Source organism: Drosophila guanche, unplaced genomic scaffold (genome assembly GCF_900245975.1).
Source record: "Drosophila guanche unplaced genomic scaffold, DGUA_6, whole genome shotgun sequence".
Lineage (NCBI taxonomy): Eukaryota > Metazoa > Arthropoda > Insecta > Diptera > Drosophilidae > Drosophila > Drosophila guanche.
The window spans coordinates 10,245,674-10,265,893 of record NW_022995743.1 but is presented as its reverse complement, the minus strand read 5'-3'; the positions used below and the strand labels follow the sequence as shown (position 1 = coordinate 10,265,893).

The 20,220-nt window shown below is 47.1% G+C and overlaps 5 protein-coding genes across 13 annotated transcripts; 3 read left to right on the top strand and 2 right to left on the bottom strand.

Moving 5' to 3' along the window:
* The first annotated feature begins 146 nt into the window (after nt 1-146).
* On the top strand, nt 147-1,631 carry LOC117582522 (cyclic AMP-dependent transcription factor ATF-2). 2 transcript variants are annotated; one of them, XM_034270325.1, is made up of 2 exons: nt 147-1,274; nt 1,332-1,631. In XM_034270325.1, exons 1-2 carry the CDS (start codon nt 227-229, stop codon nt 1,457-1,459), a joined length of 1,176 nt encoding a protein of 391 aa, XP_034126216.1. In that variant the 5' UTR covers nt 147-226; the 3' UTR covers nt 1,460-1,631. The 2 variants fall into 2 exon arrangements, with proteins under 2 accessions (XP_034126216.1, XP_034126225.1); XM_034270334.1 differs by having other exon boundaries at nt 148-1,274; nt 1,344-1,631.
* On the bottom strand, nt 1,486-4,941 carry LOC117582465 (TBC1 domain family member 31). Its single transcript, XM_034270195.1, has 4 exons — nt 4,468-4,941; nt 4,290-4,403; nt 1,810-4,228; nt 1,486-1,739 (listed from the first exon to the last, which is right to left on the bottom strand). Exons 1-4 carry the CDS (start codon nt 4,740-4,742, stop codon nt 1,620-1,622), a joined length of 2,928 nt encoding a protein of 975 aa, XP_034126086.1. The 5' UTR covers nt 4,743-4,941; the 3' UTR covers nt 1,486-1,619.
* Nucleotides 2,268-20,117, top strand: LOC117582474 (sodium/potassium-transporting ATPase subunit beta-1-interacting protein). Of its 8 annotated transcripts, none has more exons than XM_034270287.1 (8): nt 12,775-12,839; nt 13,525-13,954; nt 14,068-14,205; nt 14,285-14,365; nt 14,427-14,618; nt 14,678-14,738; nt 15,678-15,732; nt 18,623-18,771. In XM_034270287.1, exons 2-8 carry the CDS (start codon nt 13,895-13,897, stop codon nt 18,633-18,635), a joined length of 600 nt encoding a protein of 199 aa, XP_034126178.1. In that variant the 5' UTR covers nt 12,775-12,839; nt 13,525-13,894; the 3' UTR covers nt 18,636-18,771. The 8 variants fall into 8 exon arrangements, with proteins under 8 accessions (XP_034126140.1, XP_034126178.1, XP_034126122.1 ...); XM_034270231.1 differs by lacking the exon at nt 18,623-18,771 and adding an exon at nt 17,199-18,278 and having other exon boundaries at nt 15,678-17,122; XM_034270249.1 differs by lacking the exons at nt 12,775-12,839; nt 18,623-18,771 and adding an exon at nt 2,268-2,273 and having other exon boundaries at nt 13,851-13,954; nt 15,678-18,278.
* LOC117582551 (leptin receptor gene-related protein) lies at nt 5,126-5,817 on the bottom strand. The gene is made up of 3 exons (XM_034270371.1): nt 5,750-5,817; nt 5,432-5,687; nt 5,126-5,367 (listed from the first exon to the last, which is right to left on the bottom strand). The coding sequence occupies exons 1-3, from the start codon at nt 5,800-5,802 to the stop codon at nt 5,260-5,262; spliced, it is 417 nt and encodes a 138-aa protein (XP_034126262.1). The 5' UTR covers nt 5,803-5,817; the 3' UTR covers nt 5,126-5,259.
* On the top strand, nt 7,749-11,910 carry LOC117582513. The gene is made up of 3 exons (XM_034270313.1): nt 7,749-7,842; nt 8,862-9,813; nt 9,881-11,910. The coding sequence occupies exons 1-3, from the start codon at nt 7,749-7,751 to the stop codon at nt 10,413-10,415; spliced, it is 1,581 nt and encodes a 526-aa protein (XP_034126204.1). The 3' UTR covers nt 10,416-11,910.
* Nucleotides 20,118-20,220: the final 103 nt, after the last annotated feature.

The window sequence follows — 20,220 nt, the reverse complement described above, 5'->3', positions numbered from 1 at the left end:
TAAAAGTCTTTTTAAGTCAGCAATATCAAATAGAACATCAAAATCGATGAGTCAGATTCAGGACTGCGGTATATTTTACGGAATATTTTGAAAATGAAAAAGTATATTTCGGTATATTTTATCGATCAATCCGCGGTCACACTGCTTCGAATATTGTTTGTTTTTATTTTTTTATTTTTGGATGTTATTGTTATTGTTTGTTTTGTTAAACTCCAATTAATTTGCCATGGAGAACACTGCCGGCATGGCGGACTTGGCCAGCGTCTCGTTCGCCGACTTTGAGACAAAGACCACGGAGGAGGATGCGCCCTGCTACGAGAGCTATGGACAACAACAGAGCAAGCATGACATGACACTGAATCTGTCTGGACACAAGGAGAACTTGTTTGCTACAGATCAAACGCCCACACCCACGCGCCTCATCAAGAACTGCGACGAAGTGGGCCTCTTTGAGGACTTGCAGCATGTCAATGTCAATCCCTTCGACATCGGATTCCAGCGGGCGGCCGAGCAGAATGTGAGTGGCACGCCGAATCGAGCGGAAGCTCCACAAAACGATGGCGAGTCCCTGCACACACCACAAGTGTACCCCCTGGAACAGGTTTCGGTTCACACAACTGCCCCGGCTCCCTTGCCAGTGGGAGCGGTAATACGAAGCGTGAGCGGCAGTTCTATTGATGTGGAGCAACTGCTGGCCAGTGACAGTGCGACACCAATGTCAGCCACAACTCCAGTCGTCTGCCCGGAAGCTCCTCCGCCACTACAGTTGATTCAGCCCCAAGTTATCGCTTGGGTGCTGCCTGCTCAGACAATGCCCGTAACAAGAGAACTGCCCCGTGGAAAAAACTCAAACAATTCCATTACCGTGCAGTCCGGCCGCCCATTTATACTTCCCAAGCCCAGTGCAAAGCGCACTACCCCGGCGCCGTTGGTGGTGTCAAGCTATCCTGCGACACCCGAGCCGAGCAGCGCCAGCCTGACGCCCACATCGCAGCTACCCATTAAGGAGCGCCTGAAGGCCATTATACACAACAACAACCAAAAGCGCAACTTCTCCGCACAACCTAAAAGTGTCCGAGCAAAGCCGGATCGGGACGAGGAATGCATGGAGCGACGTCGAGCGGCTGCCAGCCGCTACAGGAACAAGATGCGCAACGAGCAGAAGGATCTGCGGAAGCAAAACGCGCAATTGCAGCAGGAGAATCAGGATCTGCGCGAGAGAATAGCCAGGCTGGAGAGGGAACTGCGGCAGCACAACAACAGCATGGCTGGTGGTAATAAATTTCATTTATTGGCCATTTGGGGTACCTTCTAATAATCGCTTTTTCCTATCTTGTATGCAGTTGTGGCAAATCAACTAAAAATTCCTCCCTCGAGCATTCACCTGCTCATCAATGTGCCCAGTATGCTAGTGCCTTCGTCTGCATCCAACCAGAGTGCGAGTGTGGATACAAAGTAACCTGCTCGGATGTAATGTCAAACGAATTATGAATTTGTTTGATTTTATTTACATATTTTAATGCTATGGTGCCATGATAATAATTCTAGCTTAGACATTTATGTGTTTGTACATTAAGGCCCTAATTTGTTTTACTTGCATCTAAGAAGAAGTATTGCTTTTACGTTCCCGATCTGTCAGTGTTTATTATGTCCGCGAACTCTTGCAGAATTTCCACAATGGAGTTTTCGATGGACAGCAGCGGTGACCCACCCGTGGGCTGCACTGTTTCCATGGTCATCTGAAAGGAAGATATCAATTAAACAGACTTCAGAGATGATGTACTGCCAACAGCCAAAAGTGAAACAAACCTTTCGCAAGCTGTTCTGCAGTTGGTCCCGCTCCTGGCACAGTTTTTGAATTTTATCGTAGTACTTCTCGGCCAATGGGGCACCCTCGCACTCGTTGGTGTAGCGCTGTGCCAAGAGATCCATTTCCTGGTTGTGAATCTCGTCCTGGGCCAGCTGCATCTCTTGGTTGTGCCGTCGTCTCTCCCGCTCGATATTGTGCATGAGCACATCTATGTCCTTCTCCATTTCCATGACCTTGCGTCGCTGCTCGGATTCTTGCAGCTTTGTCATGACCTCGCTCTTGCGACGACGAACCTCCATTTGGTATGCAATCAGCATTTTCCGCTGACAGGTGAGGCGCTCCTCCTCCCGCTGAATGGTGTGTGCATAGAGTTCCTCCATTTTCTTGATGCGTCGTGCGTGTTCTTCCTGCTTGAGGCCATTTTCCAGACGCTCCATCATCTTGACTTCCTCCAGTTCCAGATGTCTTATGCGTGCATCGATCTCCTGGTGTGACTTCGTGATTTTGTCCGTCTGCTCCTCTTGCTGTTCAATCCATTTGCTGGGATACTTGAGGAACTTGGGATATACACCCTTGGGTATGGGCGTGAAACGCTGAATGAAGCGCTGAGGATGCAGCTTGGCATCACATTTGGTCGCCAGTTTACGCGCTTTAGAAACAAGCTTGGAAATATCCACAGGATTCTGATCGTGAAAGAACGCGACGATGGCCCGCTTGTCAGGCAGCCGAAGGAGAACCTCTCGCTGTATCAGATTATATGCCACTACCAGAAATATCGGAAAGAAAGGTGGCTCCGTCACAATATTGTCCCATAGGATGAGCCACTGCTGTTCCTCTAGGACCTCCGAAAAGGCATTACTCAACAGAGACCAGGCATAATCCATGGACGACACCTCTAGCGTCTTGAAGAACTTGCAAAGCTTCTCGTCGCATCGCTGCAGGAGATTCTCACACATGGCCAGATAGTTGGAAGGCGGCAAAGGGTGAAACTCAAACCACAAATGGAAATGGTTCAGAATGAGAGTCGCCACCACTTCAAAGGAAACCAGGCCGTTCTTGGGCAACTGCTTTACAAACGGGTAGATAAAATGCGGCACGAAGTCCGCATAGCCAATGACCTTGCACCACAGGGAGAGACAACCCCATACCTTGATCACTCCACGCCTCTGGGAATCGTTGCGAATTTTCAGATTCCGACCTTTATCACTGACACTGGACGGTGTGCCCAGTTTGATGAGGGACTGAAACTGGCTGCCATTGCAGGGCAGCTCCAGAAGGGATGTCCATATGAGAAAGCGATATTTGTCAGGGTAGCAGCCGTATTCCTTGAGCATGGCCTTCAGGCGATCAGGCTTAAGCAGATGCCGGAGCTCTTGGTTCATGCAGCCGCTGACAGTGCAGGTGGGAAGAGATTTTTGCTGTTTGAACGTCGACTTCAGCTTACTGAGGCAGATTGTGTGGGCCTGCAGCGCATTGAACAGTCGGCAAGTGGACCAGACATTTACCTCGCCGCATTTGGAGATGATACTGAGCAGTTTCCCATCCCGACTCAAGCCTAAGCTGATGGCATTCAATCGCTGCACAATCAACTTTTCATCCGTGTGGGCCAAGTCCAGCATCACAGCTTGATTCCTGGCCGTTATGCCGAACAATATGCGCTCCTTGGGTTGCGGCAGAAAAGCGAGTTTCTTCAGGACGAAGTCAGTCAGCCGGTACATTTTCTCCAGGTCGAAAGAAACCGTGCTCAGCACGAGCAAATAACCATCCAGGGTGCTCAAGCACAGCTTGTTGCCATCGGGTGTGAAGCAATAGGCGAGCAAGAGTCCATCGGAAAAGTCGTGGTCCTTGCACTCGAACGCCAGCTCATCCTCCACATCACTGTCGTTGGGGCCACGCAGTGTGATCTCTGGCACGGATTTACCAGCGGGCAGCAGCCTCAGCCTGCGATCTCTCGCCCTTATGGGCTGCGCGGACCGCAAGGTGCCCAAGGAGTGCGAGGACCATACGTGCAGCGAATCGTTGGTGAAGCACGTGAAGAACTGATCCGAGTTTGGCAGGAACCCGGCAAACTTCAATGTATAGCGCGACTCGTCGAACTCCAGCTGATGCGAAACGCTCAGCGTCTTGAGACTTACCAAGATTGCTTCGCTGCCAAAGCGCATCAGAGTGGTGCACTTTCGAGAGCCCTGCAACCCATTGCTACTCCAGCTAAGCTCCTCGATAGCTCCACTGCCCACCTGACTGCTGGCGGACACAATCGATTTGTCCACATCGATGGCGTAGATTTCACCCATCTTATTACCCACAATGTAGTCGTTCCTGTGCAGGGGCGATGGCCGAATCAGCTTCGCCTTGGGCATGCGAATATTGAGACGCCAATAGCGTTTGCTAACAAAATCAAACACGAAAATGTTGCCACTGCGCAAACAAATAATCTGATTATTCCCAAGCAAACATTCCAAGCTCGTCCTGCTCTTACCGTTTGTCAATGACCACCAGTTTGTTGCTCTGGTCATTAAAGCAGCAGGCTGCCATCTGGATGCGCAGTCGCTGGCCAACCTCCGTCACCGTATGTTGCACTGTTAGGATATTGCTAGAATTGGAAATAGTTTGGATTAAACAATACATCAAGTTTGTTTCGTTGATCTGTAACTTACCCAGACTCGTTGTGCTTAAGTTTGAATGAATACTTGCGCATTGGCTCATCGTCTGTGGTGATGCTTGGCAAAATGTTGAGCTGCGAGGGGATAAATTCTTCTTCTGTTTCCAGATCCTGATCACCACTCGTTTCCAATTCCAAGTCAGCCTCGAATGAATTATTCTCGCTTTCACCTTCGTCCTCCTCCATTTTATTCTCAAAAAAAGAAGGTCCTCGGAGAATGCTAGTTCCTTTGTACTCTGGATTTTTTGCTACCAATCCCAGTGTATTCATTTCTAAAAATTAATAGATTGACGTCGTCCAGCCCAGCTAATTTTCCATTTCGTAGTTCAATGAACTGTCATTGCCGCATCGCTGAATGAACTACCGCCTAGGGTTCACATATCGAACTACCACTTTCCATTTGTTTGGAAGTGCTTGATCGCCATCTGGACCTGTCTATTTAAGAGAAGCATTTTATTATCACTTAAATTAATCATTTTTTTGGCTTACTCGAAGAGGAATAACTGGGTTTGCGGGCGAAAACAAATAAATTCTGTGTGACCGTGGTTCATCGATAATACATGCACGTCCGATACTCAAAAATATACTTTCTCATTTTCCAATTCAATGAACCTTCTAGCGACGAACTACCAAAATGAACCATACCACCGAAATCTTTTAACTACTGTTTATTTTGTTTAATGTTATTTTGAATACACTTGATTATATATGAGATTGGTTGATGTCTGCAGGGAAGTGCGCAGAATGCCTGCTTGCTGGTAAAATGCGTTTAGTACCCAGCCCCGTCCTAGAACATGCTTCCATAGGGTTGCTCGTCGCGCATGGTGTAGCCGAAAATGGTCACATAATTGATAATATTGCTAATAAGTGTCAGGGTGCACGCTGTCCAAGTGATCTGTTCCGGTAAAAAAAGGGGAATATGAGAGAATGCATCAAGGTGTACTGCACTCAACACTCACCACCGCCGAGTGGGCGAGAACGATGGGCAAGGCAAAGGCACTCAACACCATGCCAGCCGTGAGGAACAGGGCAAACTCTGTCTTTGGATTTGTCTCATTCACCGGCGTTGTGCGTTTGGCAATGAACACTGGAAGCACCGACAGTGCGTAGAACAGCAGGACAAAGAACGGGTAGAATATCTTTGGTGTGGGCACGGCACAGGCCAAGATTAGAAATGTCATTCCCAGGCATGTGAGAAATGCACATATGATCAACCTGCAAAGACACCAACAAAGTTAGTTCAATCGCAGGGGGTGGGTAGGGTGCGCACGTCTTACGCTGTATTTGGTTTTCCGAGACAGGTGCCAGTCCAATAGAAGAGCCATCGCATGCAGATTTAGCATGAGAGCAGAAAGAATTTAATTTCGTATGATTTCCCATCTTCGTCACTCTGCATAATTACCTTTTAAAGTAGCCATTGTGTTTGTTTATGATTGATTTTTTTCTTTGTGGCCGAACCGAAAGTGACTCACTAGAGATGATACCGACAAACCCTAGGAAATGTACCGAAAAATACCCTTTATTTTCAAAATATACTGTAAATATACCGAAAATCAAAGATCATTTTCCTCGACTTTGATCTTCTGCTTAATATTAACAGATAGTAAAAACTCTCTGCTTTAAAACTTTAATTTTGCTGGAATCATCATTCAATTCTCCACAAGATTGCCAAGTTATCCTGAACTTTGTTTATTGGATTGCTTACAAAACAAGGTTACACTAGAGATTATAAAATATACCTCCTAAAAATACCAAATATATCCCGTAACTATACCTAAATTGGTTAATAATATACCATATACGAAATATCGATAGTGATAGCCCCACGCGGAATCAGTTCGATTCCTGAAAGTTCATAGCCTAAATTCAAATCTAAGTATGGGGTTGAATCTTAGCTAAACTTTTGCAAGCCCTGTCGAGCTTTTAGCCTTGCATAATATCCTCAAACTGCGGAGTTCATATTTTCCACTTGCAGCCTTTTCATGAATGGGTAATCCCACAGGAGTTGGGGGCAAGCCGGTAATTTTCTTACGTTTTACTGGCTACCTCGCGTAGCAAACGTTTTTTCATTGAAACGTTTTCCTCTTCACTAATGTACTTCGGTTGCAGCTGCACTGCTAATTACGGATCCCTAATTGGCTGTTTAGGGATCTCCCAGTCCTACTTACACATTCATCTGCATAGCAGAGCTTTCGGGCGGAAATTTCATTGATAAAAATAAAGTATGCCCTATCCCAAGCGAAAATGGTTCGCGCGTGCCCACCGAAAAAGTCTCCTGGAGCAGGGGGAGACTGCCTCCAGACACCGAGTGTGCGTGTGATTGTGGCAGCCACCTGCTAGCTGATGGAGAGTCAAGTCTCTCGGCTCGGCTTTTTCATGAATGCGGTCCGTGTTTATTCAAAGAAACATGGTGGAACGTGCAGAGCTTTCTTCTTTTTTTTGCTGGCTCGCGCAGGCGCCTGTCGTAGCCCTGTCGGGCTCCATGGGACTGGCAGTTGTTGTTGGAAAAGCTACCCGCAACATTTAACAGCGCGGGGGCGGACAAAGCGGATATAACATTTGCGTCACAGCTCGGTGGCTGTTGCTGTCTTTGCCGCCGCCAGGCCTCATTCAAACAACGACGAACGAAGGCAACGCACGGCAAAACGGATCGGATCGGACTTGCGCATCCCACGACCATCCACATCCTTCCATATGTATCTGTTTCCCATTGAAGACCAAGTGTTCCCCTCTGCAATCTGAAAGAAAACTGCAATATTTGTGACATTTCAGCAATCCAGTGACACTGCAACGACATCCTGTGCAACGCCAGACATTAAAAGTGGAGCGAAAAGTTCCGTCAAGTGTCGAGAATACTTAGTGGACGCCCACGCGTCACGAAACTTGTGCGGTTACGGTGCGATACGGTTCGCTGGTATACGGTTGGACGTTGTCGTTCAGTGCAGCTCGGACGGACTACTCGGGAGCAACCAAACCACTGGCAGCAGCTGGCAGAAATTTGAGTGTGTGTGCTGAGTGCTAAGTGCTGAAAATCAATAAACTCTGTCGTCGTCGTTGCTCTGCACTGCTCTGCTCTGCTCTGAAAGGGCAAACCCGTCAACGTCAACTCGTCAGTGGCAGCCGTTAACCGGCCATATGGCAACTGTGCATTGTTAGGAAATTGCCATAGAATCGCAATAAAAGGTGGCAGGGGATCCATAAAGAAGCAATCGAGAAGCGCCTGAGGACCTAGAAATTGTACAATTATCAAGTGGCAGAGAGGCGTTCCGTTGCAATATGGCGTCCAGATGGGGAATCAACGTTAGCATTGCGCTGCTTGCAGCTGTGGTGTGCAGCATAGTGGGTCATTGCGAAATGTCCGTATACCCAGGTATGCCTAAAAATAGCACAAATCCACACTAACACACACACACACACACACACACAAAATCATATACTATATAGTTAGTTTTAAGTTTTGTGCGTCGTGAATGGCGCAGGACAGGAGAAGCGAACGAACGAGCGAACGAGAAGCCAAGCCAAGCCAAGGCAGGACATTTGCCACTTCGTTTTGTGTATGCCGTGCACTAGATATACATAGGTACATGTAGATATGTAGATATATGTACAAGTATGTATGTATGCTGTATGTATCAAATATTCACGAATCAAACCAAAACACCCACGCGCCCTTTGACTTCGGGTTCACGTCAGCCTTACCGAGTACATACCGCACACACACACACACACACACACACACACACACATAAACTAATATACTAAATATGTATATGAAATGCAGCGTCAGAGAGCACACATACAGCCATAAATATAATTCGATTTACAGTTATATGTACAGGTGGGGAGATTGGCTCTGTTAAAGGGGATATCCGCTTGAATTCTTTTTTTAAACCTACATTAATATCCGTTGGGCAGCTCCAAAATGTCACCCCAACCCCCCATTCGCATTGTAAGCGCAACACATGCCGGAACACCAAACGCGATAAACTTTTCCAAGCACGTCACAGCGCCCCCTCGCTGTATCCCCCCTCACCTTTTGGCGTGTGTTTGCCTTTGGCTTGGCCTGGGCGCGTGTGTAATTGGTCTATTTTTAGGCCATTGGCAATTAAATGGACTTTTGTTTGTCTATTTTGAATCCTTTTTCTGGCATTGCCTTGGCCCAAAGAACGTGTCAGGGGGAGTAGACCGGCGGGTCACAGACCATTTCGATTCGTTTCGTTTCGTTTCGTTTTCGGACTGCTTTCTATTTTTCGAAAGCTTTCTTTTTCTCGAACGCTGACACGCAGGACATTTGTCATTAAAATAATCACACCACGCCTCTCGTCAAGCCAACGCCCACTAATCAATTGCTCCTTTTGCCTCTTGCCCTCTTACCTTCCACTCTGCCAGGACTACGCCGCCGACCCATACAGCCGCCCGTTATGGATCCGCAGAACGAGCAGGAATACGCGTTCCTGGCCCAAATGATGGAGCAGTACGCACGCCGTCGCCTTCAGCATCAATTTGACCAGCAGCTGCACGAGATCAACATGAAGCTGGAGCGCCAGCGGCAGCTTCTCGAGATGGAGCGCTTCCGCCAGCGACAGCAGGAGCTGCAGGTGGAGCGCGAGTCGGAGGACGACTATGAAGGAGGCCTCAACAATCTGAACAACCAGCAGTACGACCAGTACGACAACGTTGAGGCGGAGCCCAGCTATGGCAGTCCCATCAGCAGTCTGCCCGATGTCCACGCGCCGATGTATCTGCCCAGTCTTCCCAATCTTCCGAGTCTGCCCAGCCGCCACGGTCTTCCCAATTTGGGTCGGAATAGTGTGCCACGCGAGAAGATTCCCTTCGCCGTGGGCCCCAACGATGCGCGCTTCTTCGACAATCCCAGCGATCCGTCCGGCGAGATGGACTCGAGAGCCCTGGAGGACTACGAGGAGTATGCTCCGCTACAGCCCACACCCGAGGTGGCGACGGCCACCAGCAAGACCAAAATCGATACGCCAGTTCCTGCACCGGTGCCCGTGGAGCCGCCCAAGCTGCTGGATGCCGCCAACGCGAACTTCCATCGCATCAATCCAAACTCTGCGGCCGCCGCAGCCGTGGCCGGGGTCAGTATTCCACAGGGCAAGGACCAAACCCCCCACAAGCTGAACGCCTTGATCAGCAAGCTGCAGAAGCAGAGCAAGTCCCCGCATGTGACCCTCGTCAATGGAGGCGGCGACGCCAACTCCGAGCAGATTGTACTCCGCCAGCACATGGGAATGAGCAGCGAGATGGGCGTCTACATTGTGGCCCTCATAGCGGGCATGAGCGCTGCGGTGACTGTGGGACTTCTAGCGCTAGGAGTGACCTGGTAAGTCATCCACACAGCCGCCTAAGCAGACGGAATGGAGTACGTAGTAATGGAAATTCTTTTGCAGGGTCCACAATCGCAGCAAAGCCGCAGCGGACGTGGACTATCCGGCGTATGGTGTGACCGGACCCAACAAGGATGTCTCGCCCTCGGGCGACCGCAAGCTGGCACAGAGCGCCCAGATGTATCATTACCAGCATCAGAAGCAGCAGATCATCGCCATGGAGAACTGCCAGGCGACCGATGGCAGCTGTGGCATGTCCGACGTGGAGAGCGATGACGACAACGAGGAGGGCGACTACACGGTCTACGAGTGCCCCGGCCTGGCGCCCACCGGCGAGATGGAGGTCAAGAATCCACTCTTCCTGGACGAGACGCCGGCCACACCGGCCAACAACCTCTCCTCGGCGGCAGCTACCAACAACAACATCACCCAGGCCACTCCCCAGCAGCCGCCCACCCAGAAGAAGGGCACGGTCAAGCCGAACATGAATCTGTTGAATGCCGCCGCCACCGCTGCCGCTGCCGCTGCTGCTGCTGCGTCCGCCTCTGGGGCTGCTGCAGGCGAGGAGTCGAAGCAGAAGCGCAAGAGCAAGAAGTAAGCTGGGAGATGGGACTTGGAAATGCCCGCAGGTCGTGGCAACTGGTAAAGTTTGACTGATCCATTGTCAGCCAAAAAGGACTCACACATACAGAGAACACTCCCCCACACAGACAGAAACGCAGACCAGACTAGATATACTCGTATTTAACGGAATTTAATTCCTCCGGCTGCTGCTCGCTCGAGTGCAAGGAAGCGTACACCCCACACACACCAGACACAACACCACAAGGCAACTGTCTCTTATGTATCTTCCCTATGAATAAGCACGCATAAGTAAGTCCTATTGCATGTATTGTATCGTAATCGCATCGCTATGGTATAAGACAAGCCTCCCCCAGCGAGTCGCATCTGCAAATCCCCACAACCCTCAACCCCAATCGAGTCCGGCTGTCAGTTGCACAATGGAAACCAGGCAGAGGCTCTGGCATTGGCATCCAGCTCTGTGCCCATTCAGGTGCAACTGATTCCTTCTCTCTTTACAATCCAAGATGTGTACTTATTTATGTCGTGGGACAATTACCCACACACATGCTCGAGTGTGTCTCTTATATATGTATATTATATATTGTATATCAAACTCTTTTTTGGTGTCTGCAACTGGAATCAATTTATATGGGAAGCATACTTAAAAGTCTGTAGCAAAGGGCCGCAGGGCAAGCAACCAAATGCAAAATGCTAACTAACATATTATATAATTATACACAACACACACACACACACATACTGATAGATAGATATATATATATATATATATGCTATATTCATGTAATTATTGTAACATATATACATACATATACGCGGGAGCGTAAACCCCTTTTACATTCTACTTCGTAACAATTAACTATCTTTTTATTTGTTTTTTACTACGCTTTGTGATCGAATCCTAAATTATCTGTGTCAATTTAGAAATACAATTCTGGTAACCAAATCCAACACACACACTCCACTACTTACATATGTATATTAGATTGGAGAAGAGAGAGTACGAGTTTTGAGGGAGAAATTGCGAGTGTTTAGCGGAGAAGTGAAGTGAATTATTTACAAGTAAAACTTAACAATAATTTCCCTGCACATTCATGTAAAGTAAATGAAAAACGACTGATAACACACACAAAAGATAGATAACACTCGTCTATTGTACAAAAATGAAAACGAAATGAAATGTGGGAGCGACTAAGAGAGATACGAGTACAATTTATTTACTGGCTAGCAGAGAAAACCCAACTATCAGCGGATGCAAATCCAACAAACAAGCAGAACAGAAAACCCCAAAGAGAAACAATTATAAGAAACTGTAGCGAAACATTTACTATTATTATAACATATTCCCCAATTGCTGTAAATAAAAAAGAAACAAACATGAAGCGTTCAGGAGGAGGTAGACAAAGTGCCAGCTAAAGCTGGGCTACAACCATTGCGGCCGAAACAATACTTACACTGAAGACAGAACAGAACAGAATTGAGGAACTTACGAGTTGAAAAACCAACCAAAAAAATTAAAAATAGAGCACAATTGATTGAATGATTGATTACTAGAACATGCAAAGCATTCGGTGGAGGGGAGACATTGGAAATGGAATTTGAAATTTAAATCGAAACTGACTTGGCAACAATAAAAATGCAAGCAGCATGTGTACGTTGAGCGTAATGTTGAGTTTGAAATATATATTTTATGGTGTTTGGCTAGAGACACGGCAAAATAATCTGATGCAAACAAAAATGAAAACCAACAAAAAATGTAACAAAAAAAAAAAGGAAAAAGCGACACAGAGCCCTATATACATACATACATATATTCTGAATAAAGAGTATAATTTCATTTATTTATGTATGATAACCGTAATAACACAAATTATACAATATGCATACAAAATAAACTAAACTAACCCAAAACAGCGTTTCCTTCTTAAACATCATTACTTAGTTCGATTCAGCAAGTTTTGCAAAAAGGTAAGATACCTCTTTTAATCACACATTCCCGTATTTTATGCTTTATTCTGTATAATTCAAAGGCGATTCTCTGTTCGCGCCATCGACTGCCGCAAATATCGATAATGACAATACGGATACTCTGTATGGTCTCCATTTATCAGTTTGGGGTATTGGTATTTCTTTTCTGTAGGGAAGTCAACAATTTATTTACACTCTACGTTTTAGCTAATTGGTATTTCCCATTTGCCATTTCCCATAAATTGATTGTTCAAACGGATTAAAATATTGTTTCAAAGTTCAAAGTCTTTGCAAGCTAATAAAATCAAATAGAACTTCAACATCTCGCAATATGATTTAAGACTACGGTATATTTTTAAAATGATAATCTATATTTTGGTATTTCTTTAAGGTCAGGTGGCGTTTTTGAGTCCGCGGTCACACTTGCATATTTTATTTGTTGTCGCCCGCAAGTCCCGTTTTTCCTCGTCGAGTAAGCCAAAAAAAAATGGTTAATTTAAGTGATAATAAAATGCGCTGCCTGCTTATGTAAAGTGGACAAGTGCAGATGGCGATAAAGCGATTTTCAAACATATGGATAGAGGACAGTTCTGTGATGCTTGTGCGTGTGTGAGAGAGTGTGACAGTGTGGGGCTTCCGTGTCCCCAAACGAAATGAAATTCTGTTGTGTTTGACTCATAATATTCATAAACGAAACCCCCGAGCGCGTCATTCTCTTTATACTGAATTATTGCTGTGCTTGGAGCCATAGGTTTAATTTGATTGCCAGAGCCAGTCAAACAATCGAATTAGTATGCGAAACCAGCAAACTATAGAAACAAATATAGACATGGCGTAATTGAAGAGCGAGAGAGGGCTGCTGTGTGTTAATTAATTAATTGCTCATACTTGACCTGGACACTAGCCAGAACCAAAACCGAATCGAAAGCAACAATATATGTATTGTGTGTGTGTGTACATATGTGTACACCAGAAATTGGGCAAAAGGCGAAAAGTAGTGCGTGTGTTTGGTTCACGTTACGTTACGTGAGCCCAACGCGTGGTAGTTGTAGTTGTATAGTTATGCTATCCGCCTGTGTGTGAGTGCATGTGTGAGCAAAGTTTCTCTCGGTAGCTGCTGCTTCATTTCGTTATAATTTCTTTTTATTTACTTTTAGTTCACACAGATCCGGTTTTGTTCAGCTGCATTCCTTACCCTCCAAGCGTCCGCCCCTCCCCTTAGCATACTCGAGTGTTCTAAGGTGCAATAGCCATACAGTAAGAGAGAGAGAGAGAAGGAGAGGGACAAGTGGCTGCACTTGCCACGCTTGACTTGACCACATTCAACTTGCAGCAGCAGGCTGCCTGCATGTGATGCGGAAACTGCAGATAAAAGCGTAACACACAAAAACCAGATAAAACGAGGCAATGCGATCAGGCTGAAGCGGAATAGCTCCATCGACCGCCACAAAGGACTGGAAGAGGGATAAAGCGAGAGCGACAGCCAGAGAACCTTTGTCATACATTTCTGAATGGAATAATTATGTGATGGGCTCGTGCTCGTGTACGCGGCGACACTTTTTGTTGTCAATATGCTTCCTGCAAGTGGTGAGTATTTGCTGGAAAAGACCTGTTGTTGTTTTTGCTGTTCCAATTAGCTGCATATTAAAAATCGATTGCATTTCTCCACCGCTGCTGCCTCCCCAATTCACAATCTATAGATAACGATTATCGAACGCCAGGTATTCGACTTCCTCGGATACATGTGGGCTCCCATACTGGTGAATTTCTTCCACATTCTATTTATCATATTCGGATTCTATGGCGCATATCACTTTCGCGTTAAATACATCATCACCGTGAGTACCCTGGCCCCAATCCCTTGGGGCCCCCATTATCATATCTCTACGATAACCCAAATTGTGTTTTCTGTGTCAGTATCTAATATGGAACTTCCTATGGATCGGCTGGAACGCCTTCCTCATTTGCTTCTATCTGAATGTGGGGCAGTTGGATAGGGTGAGTACAAATAAGGCAATAAATAATTCTGGATACTCTTCAATATGTGTGTGCAAAACAGGACAGTGACTTGCTGAATCTGGGCACGGGCAGCGTTTCCTGGTTCGAGGCGAACGGTTATGGCTGCCGTCCCACCTACAACATGACGGTGGATGATCCGTTCCGGCCACAGCGGCCGGAGAGCGTAGAGGGCTGCCTGCTCGACTATACGCTGGTGGAGCTTATTCATTCGGGAGTTCAGTGCGGCCTGGCGGTGAGTGGTTAACAGGCCTTAAGTGCCCTGAATTGTTGTAAATTGTTTCGTCTCTCCAGCTGCTCGGTATAATCGGTGCGATTCTGATCAGTTGCATATTTCTGGACGAGGACGACAGATGTAAGTGGCAGCCAACAATTTTATTCCATGTCGTTTGTCATACACTTTCATTACTTGGGATCGGCCACTATCTAACAGCATCTCTATCCTCTTTTGTGTATCACTTCTGCACGGTGCTGGTACATCATATCTATTGTTTCCCCCCCTTCCCTATCTGGTCACCTAAACCGCATTTCCCTAGGTGAATCGAATGTAAACCGAATGTCAAAAACGTACTTAAAGTTATCTATGTGTTAGCTCCTGGCATCCAATACCCCTACCCCTGAATGCGATTGTAACCATATATAAATCGTATCTACATTTATGTATGTATATGTGTACATACATAGTACATATCCATGATTAAAACCCCATTGTGACCCTATCCATGTGAACTGTGAACAACGCCACATAATCATACATAAATACATACATATCTATGCATATATATACTCGTACATTTATATGTATACTCGTTATTGTAATCCATGTTATATGTTTAAGCCGCCATGCACTCATAACACCAAGAACAACTACAACATTGTATTTTCTTATCGATAACGACACTGTGCAACATACAAAACAAACAAGAGGCGACACAAAAGAGAGATAGCTACTCGGTACTGGGATTTTAATGAAATTTTGTACATTTTCAGTGTTGTCAGAGGGATCCAAGAGATTCAGTTTTTGTCGTAGATATGTAAATGAACTGAAGATAGTTGTGTGTATTTAATGTTGCATGTTCTGGCATTGAAACCTAATCAAATGAGAGCGAGAATAGTCACAGAAATGCATATTTAAGTGCAACTAAATTCATTTCAATCCAGCATGTGTACCGAGTGCGGGAATCAGCCCACAAATCAGTTCGATTTTGTTGTCGCTGTTGTTGCACAGTGTCGAGCGACATTCGATGTATCTATTGGATTGTTAAAGCATCTTTAATCAATTTCTGGTTTACAGTCGATTTCATGAACGGCGACGCGAAGAGTCCGCAGCACACAGTGGTGCATCCAATGTACGTGAGCTATACAAGTATACCCACAACATCCGCAAGCGCCACAATGCAATCAAACAAGCATCTGCAGCTGCAGAGCCAGCAGCAGCAAAACTCACTGAAACTCTATCATCATCAGCAACAAGTACCACACTTCAACCAGAACTACCAACTGAACAACAGCAACAATAATACACTCAACAATAATCTTCACCAGCGTCAGGCGCCGCCTCAGCCGCCGCTAGACACAACAATTAACCACAATGCATCATTCCAACGCCACCACCAATCAGTCAACCATCTAACCCAGCGCACAAGTGGCGATAACAGCAACAGCAGCAGCCTGAGGCGCCAGCGCCACCGGCAGACCAGTGGCTCCGGTCCCAGTCCCATGTCCCCGCAGACCACACCCTCGCTTTCTTACGCCTCGCTGCAGAACTCCAACTCTAATCCCTATCTGGCCAACTCGCTGAGCAACAGCAACTATAGCATCTTCCAGGGCATCCCCGAGTGTGTGGGCAGCAGCACTCACTTTGCCCGCATCCACCACAAGGCCAAGACCCCCAAGTCGGGAGTCAAGACATCCCCAGGTGTGGATCTAGATTCAGGTGTAGGCCTTGGCATGGCAGTCCATTCCCCAGTCCGTCCGCTCGAACGTCTCTCGCGCAATCTCGAGGAGGAGGAGGACAACTTTTCAATGCAGCAGCTCTCCAATGGGGCAAATGGCGTCACTTATGTGCCCTTCAGGAGCCCCACGCCCAGCACTCTCTTCGTACATGAGAACAACAACAATTCTCAGCCCCACATCGTCTTCAACGCTGCCACGCGCTCTAGTCCCAACAACAATGTCTCCTTTCCCTATGAGCAGAATGGATTGACTTCTCCCTTGCGTGTGGGACCCAGTCCCAAGGCCCGGCGTCCCACACAGATTCCGCTGCCTACAGTGCCGCTGCACACCTGCCACGTGCTGGACGAAGACGAGGATGAGGATGTGAATGGGGATCAAATGCTGACGCCACCGCCTCCGCCCGTGCCCCGTCCGCACATATTTCATCAGCGCCTGGGCCAGGCGCCCTATCCTGATCTCTCGCCCGAGATAGCCGAGAAGTACGCCATGCCCACACAACATGTGTCCGTGCCCTCCTCCATTCCTGTTCCGGTGCCTCACGGCTCGCCCATGGTGCGACGCACCCATCGCCGCCACCGACCCGCCATTCCGGCTCAGGCCAACTTTTGCGATCAGATCCGCGCCCCTCCGCCCGGCTACGTGGTGCGCACCCATAGCGACGATCGACTGGTAGAGGTGGATCAGCTGACTGAGGCGGCTCCCCGCGTCAATCGCCGGAGCAACAACAAGACCCGTCCCCGCTCCTTCTGCAGCTCTATTGTGGGCGTACAGGCCTAGATCCAAGTACGTCCAGCTTCCTACCTACACTCCACTCTCTATCTGAAATAGCCTCTCTGTAATCTTCTCTCTGTCCGTGCAGGTGCTGGGCCCACTGCTGCTTGTGTCACCTGTTATCTGCCAGTTCTAACTTGTAGCGGTGCGATCCACCCACATATACTACACGTACATACATTTTGTTGTTTCTATGTTGTGCCTAACCAGCCATGGCTGATGGCTCTTTCTCCCCATGAGAGGGAGCATATCCATAACCGCAACCATAAGCTTCCAGCGCGTGTGCTCATCGATTCGGACGCGGATTCGGCCTAGCAAATGTCTAACTAATGTCTAATTTAACCAATGCCAAGTATTTATTGTATCAGCCAGAACACACACCACACACACATGTCCTATGTACGAGTACATAGAGGGTCTTTCCCGTCGACTTGTGATAGGAAATCGAAGTGCGGAAAGGCCCCAAAGCATACAAAAACACAAGAGAGCCTACATAATTTTATGTTGATCTGTGATAACTCTAAAAAAGAACGACAAAACGATTAATTATACATATAGCGAAAGTGTCACAAAACAAACGTTGAACAAATTTGTTGAAATTGAAATGAAAGGAAAGAAAATGTATAGAGCCAACTGCAACCAGATGCCTTGGATTAAGAACGGATTAGAGATTTATATACAAAAAAGAAATATATAGATGTGTTACAAAATGTAAGGGGGAGTGCGCAGCCTCCCGCCTTCAGCTGCCTTTTGTTGTTTATCTAATTAAAATACGATTTACAATACATATAATACAATATACCAAGCGTTACAACATCTCTAGTAGTTAGTTTGTGAAACAAAGAAATTGCCTAATGGAATAAGATTCGTGCGAGATTCGTTATATAGACAAATAATTAAATTGAAACGATCGATCTATATAGATATATATACAGACATAGACATGCATATATGAATGTTTAAGTTTAGTGTTAAGCTTGAGGCCACACAAAAAAGTAGTTTTAGTCGCGCAAGCAACGCCAAGCAGAGCAAATCCAATCCATAGCTTAGTAGAGTATCTAAATATTTATCTTATAGATTGCCTCTAATCCAGAGAATGGTGCGGATTGTGGTGCCAATTATCGACGAGAATCGAAAGCGTTTCCAATAAATGTTCATTTACACCAAATCTGTCTGGAGTCCGAACTCTCTCTCTCTCTCTCTCTTGTAACTTTCTTTATTTTTATACTGTAATTCTCTCTCAATGTAAATGGGTATAGATTGCTCTACAATATATGTAGTATCACCTGGTAGATGGATTTCTGTAGCATTTGTGGCTCTCTAACCAATCGCTAACGACTCTCTCTCTCCGCCAAGTAGCTAATAAATCTTACTTAACAGTTCCAAGCACACAAAAACAAACCAAACCACACACACACACTATCAAACCTAATCCCAGGTAACTGCCATTAGATATTGTTACTTATAGAGTACGCATCACGATCCCCTCACTGACTTGACATCTTTTTGTAGTGAAGCATATTAGCAAGCAGTCGAAGCACCGCCAGTCGCTGTACTCCATGGAGTTTTGCAGCAGCAGCGACACCATCCGGCATGGCAGCAGTCACACCATTATGGGCATGGGACTGGGGCTGGGAGATCCCCGAGGCGACCAGGATGGCGGCGAGCTGAGCCCCAAGCCGATGACACCAAGGCGCGTGAAGCGGAGATCGGTGATGGCCAGGGGCAGCCAGGGGAGACAATCTAGTGGAGGAGGAGGCAGCAGCAGGCGCTCTCATCATGGATCCAGCGGCACACTGAGATCCAAGCATGGTGGCGGCGGTCATGGAGGTGCAGCCGGGGACAGCAGTAGTGGCAGTTATGTGAGGAGCAGCACGCGCAGCTCCCGCAGGAAGTACCAACAGAACCCGGTGACCAAACTGATCGACCAACAGCAGCTCCAGCAGCAGCAACAGCAGCTCCAGCAGCCCCACCTGGGCTCGTTCCATCGCCAGGACAAGCTCTCGCTGACCGTCTCCAATCTGCAGTCGCTCAACGATGACATGCTCAACAACACAAACATACCCGGCAGCCAGCTAGGCAGCCTAGCCAAGAACAATGGCCACTTTTACCACAGCTACCGCAAGAACATTCCCCTCGATCCTATCTACTACAACACCAATGGGCAGGGCATGATACAGCAGCAAGAGGAGCCGCCCGTTACGCCCACCATGCTGCCCCCACCGCCGCCGCTTCCAGCTGTGCCAGCTCCAGCAACGACCCTCCATGGCGGTGGCCACTACAATCCCAGCTACCAGCACTCCACCACCCACCTGAACGATGTGGGTCATGGCGACGAGGTATACAACAATCGTCCACCTTCGGTTCGCTCCAGCTACTCCAACTTTCACGGGTCACGGCCCTTGTCCACCGCCTACGCCAATGCGGGCGAAAACGTGTTCGTTGGATTAGGTGGAGCCAATGCCAGTCCGCCGCAGCCTCCCTGCACGCCACCACTCTACCAGCAGCATCCAATCCACCAGCAGCAACAGCAGCAGCAGCATCAATATCTTCCACCGCCTCCTTTGGAGCCTGCGCCGGCTTATGTGAGCGCCATGTCCTTCTCCAAGCGCACCGCCTCGCGGGAAAGCATCCGTTCCATGGCCTTCCTCAACAACGGACCGCCCGCCTACAATCTCAATTATCACACGCCACCGGACTCGGAGACAACAATGTGAAACCGAACTGCATGTCCATCCTAAGCTCTCAGCTTCAATATCAACTTTATCAAGGATCTCGGAATCTATGGAGCCCCAAACACTATCATCATCACCAGACCGAAATTATTTATGCTTGTGCAACAAGCCACATCCATAGCCAGAAGCCCAACTGTATGAGTGCCTTGAACCATATAGAAAGTGTATACTTAATCCCCTAACCATACGTACACATGTGTAGTGCCTAAAGTAGATCTAAGTGTCTTTCGTTTTACCAAAGTGCCTTTTGTAAATAAACATCTAAACAATAATCTATGCTTTTGTAAGATAAAAAAGTTAAGAATTTGTTTTCCTATTATTATAAGCCAAAAGAACAACTAGGGCTATGTTAATAGATCAGCGAACGGCATCGAA

Excerpts from the sequence above, each read along its gene's own strand:
- LOC117582522 (XM_034270325.1), top strand. The coding sequence starts at position 227 with ATGGAGAACACTGCCGGCATGGCGGACTTGGCCAGCGTCTCGTTCGCC. Across the intron at positions 1,275-1,331 it reads CAACAACAGCATGGCTGGTG|TCTTGTATGCAGTTGTGGCA; the intron begins GTAATAAATTTC and ends CGCTTTTTCCTA.
- LOC117582465 (XM_034270195.1), bottom strand. The coding sequence starts at position 4,742 with ATGAATACACTGGGATTGGTAGCAAAAAATCCAGAGTACAAAGGAACT. Across the intron at positions 4,404-4,467 it reads CTTAAGCACAACGAGTCTGG|CAATATCCTAACAGTGCAAC; the intron begins GTAAGTTACAGA and ends TTCCAATTCTAG. Across the intron at positions 4,229-4,289 it reads CTGGTGGTCATTGACAAACG|TGGCAACATTTTCGTGTTTG; the intron begins GTAAGAGCAGGA and ends TTGTTTGCGCAG.
- LOC117582551 (XM_034270371.1), bottom strand. The coding sequence starts at position 5,802 with ATGCGATGGCTCTTCTATTGGACTGGCACCTGTCTCGGAAAACCAAAT. Across the intron at positions 5,688-5,749 it reads CTCGGAAAACCAAATACAGC|GTTGATCATATGTGCATTTC; the intron begins GTAAGACGTGCG and ends GTGTCTTTGCAG. Across the intron at positions 5,368-5,431 it reads TTCTCGCCCACTCGGCGGTG|ATCACTTGGACAGCGTGCAC; the intron begins GTGAGTGTTGAG and ends TTACCGGAACAG.
- LOC117582513 (XM_034270313.1), top strand. The coding sequence starts at position 7,749 with ATGGCGTCCAGATGGGGAATCAACGTTAGCATTGCGCTGCTTGCAGCT. Across the intron at positions 7,843-8,861 it reads CGAAATGTCCGTATACCCAG|GACTACGCCGCCGACCCATA; the intron begins GTATGCCTAAAA and ends CCACTCTGCCAG. Across the intron at positions 9,814-9,880 it reads CTAGCGCTAGGAGTGACCTG|GGTCCACAATCGCAGCAAAG; the intron begins GTAAGTCATCCA and ends ATTCTTTTGCAG.
- LOC117582474 (XM_034270249.1), top strand. The coding sequence starts at position 13,895 with ATGGGCTCGTGCTCGTGTACGCGGCGACACTTTTTGTTGTCAATATGC. Across the intron at positions 13,955-14,067 it reads CAATATGCTTCCTGCAAGTG|ATAACGATTATCGAACGCCA; the intron begins GTGAGTATTTGC and ends CACAATCTATAG. Across the intron at positions 14,366-14,426 it reads ATGTGGGGCAGTTGGATAGG|GACAGTGACTTGCTGAATCT; the intron begins GTGAGTACAAAT and ends TGTGCAAAACAG.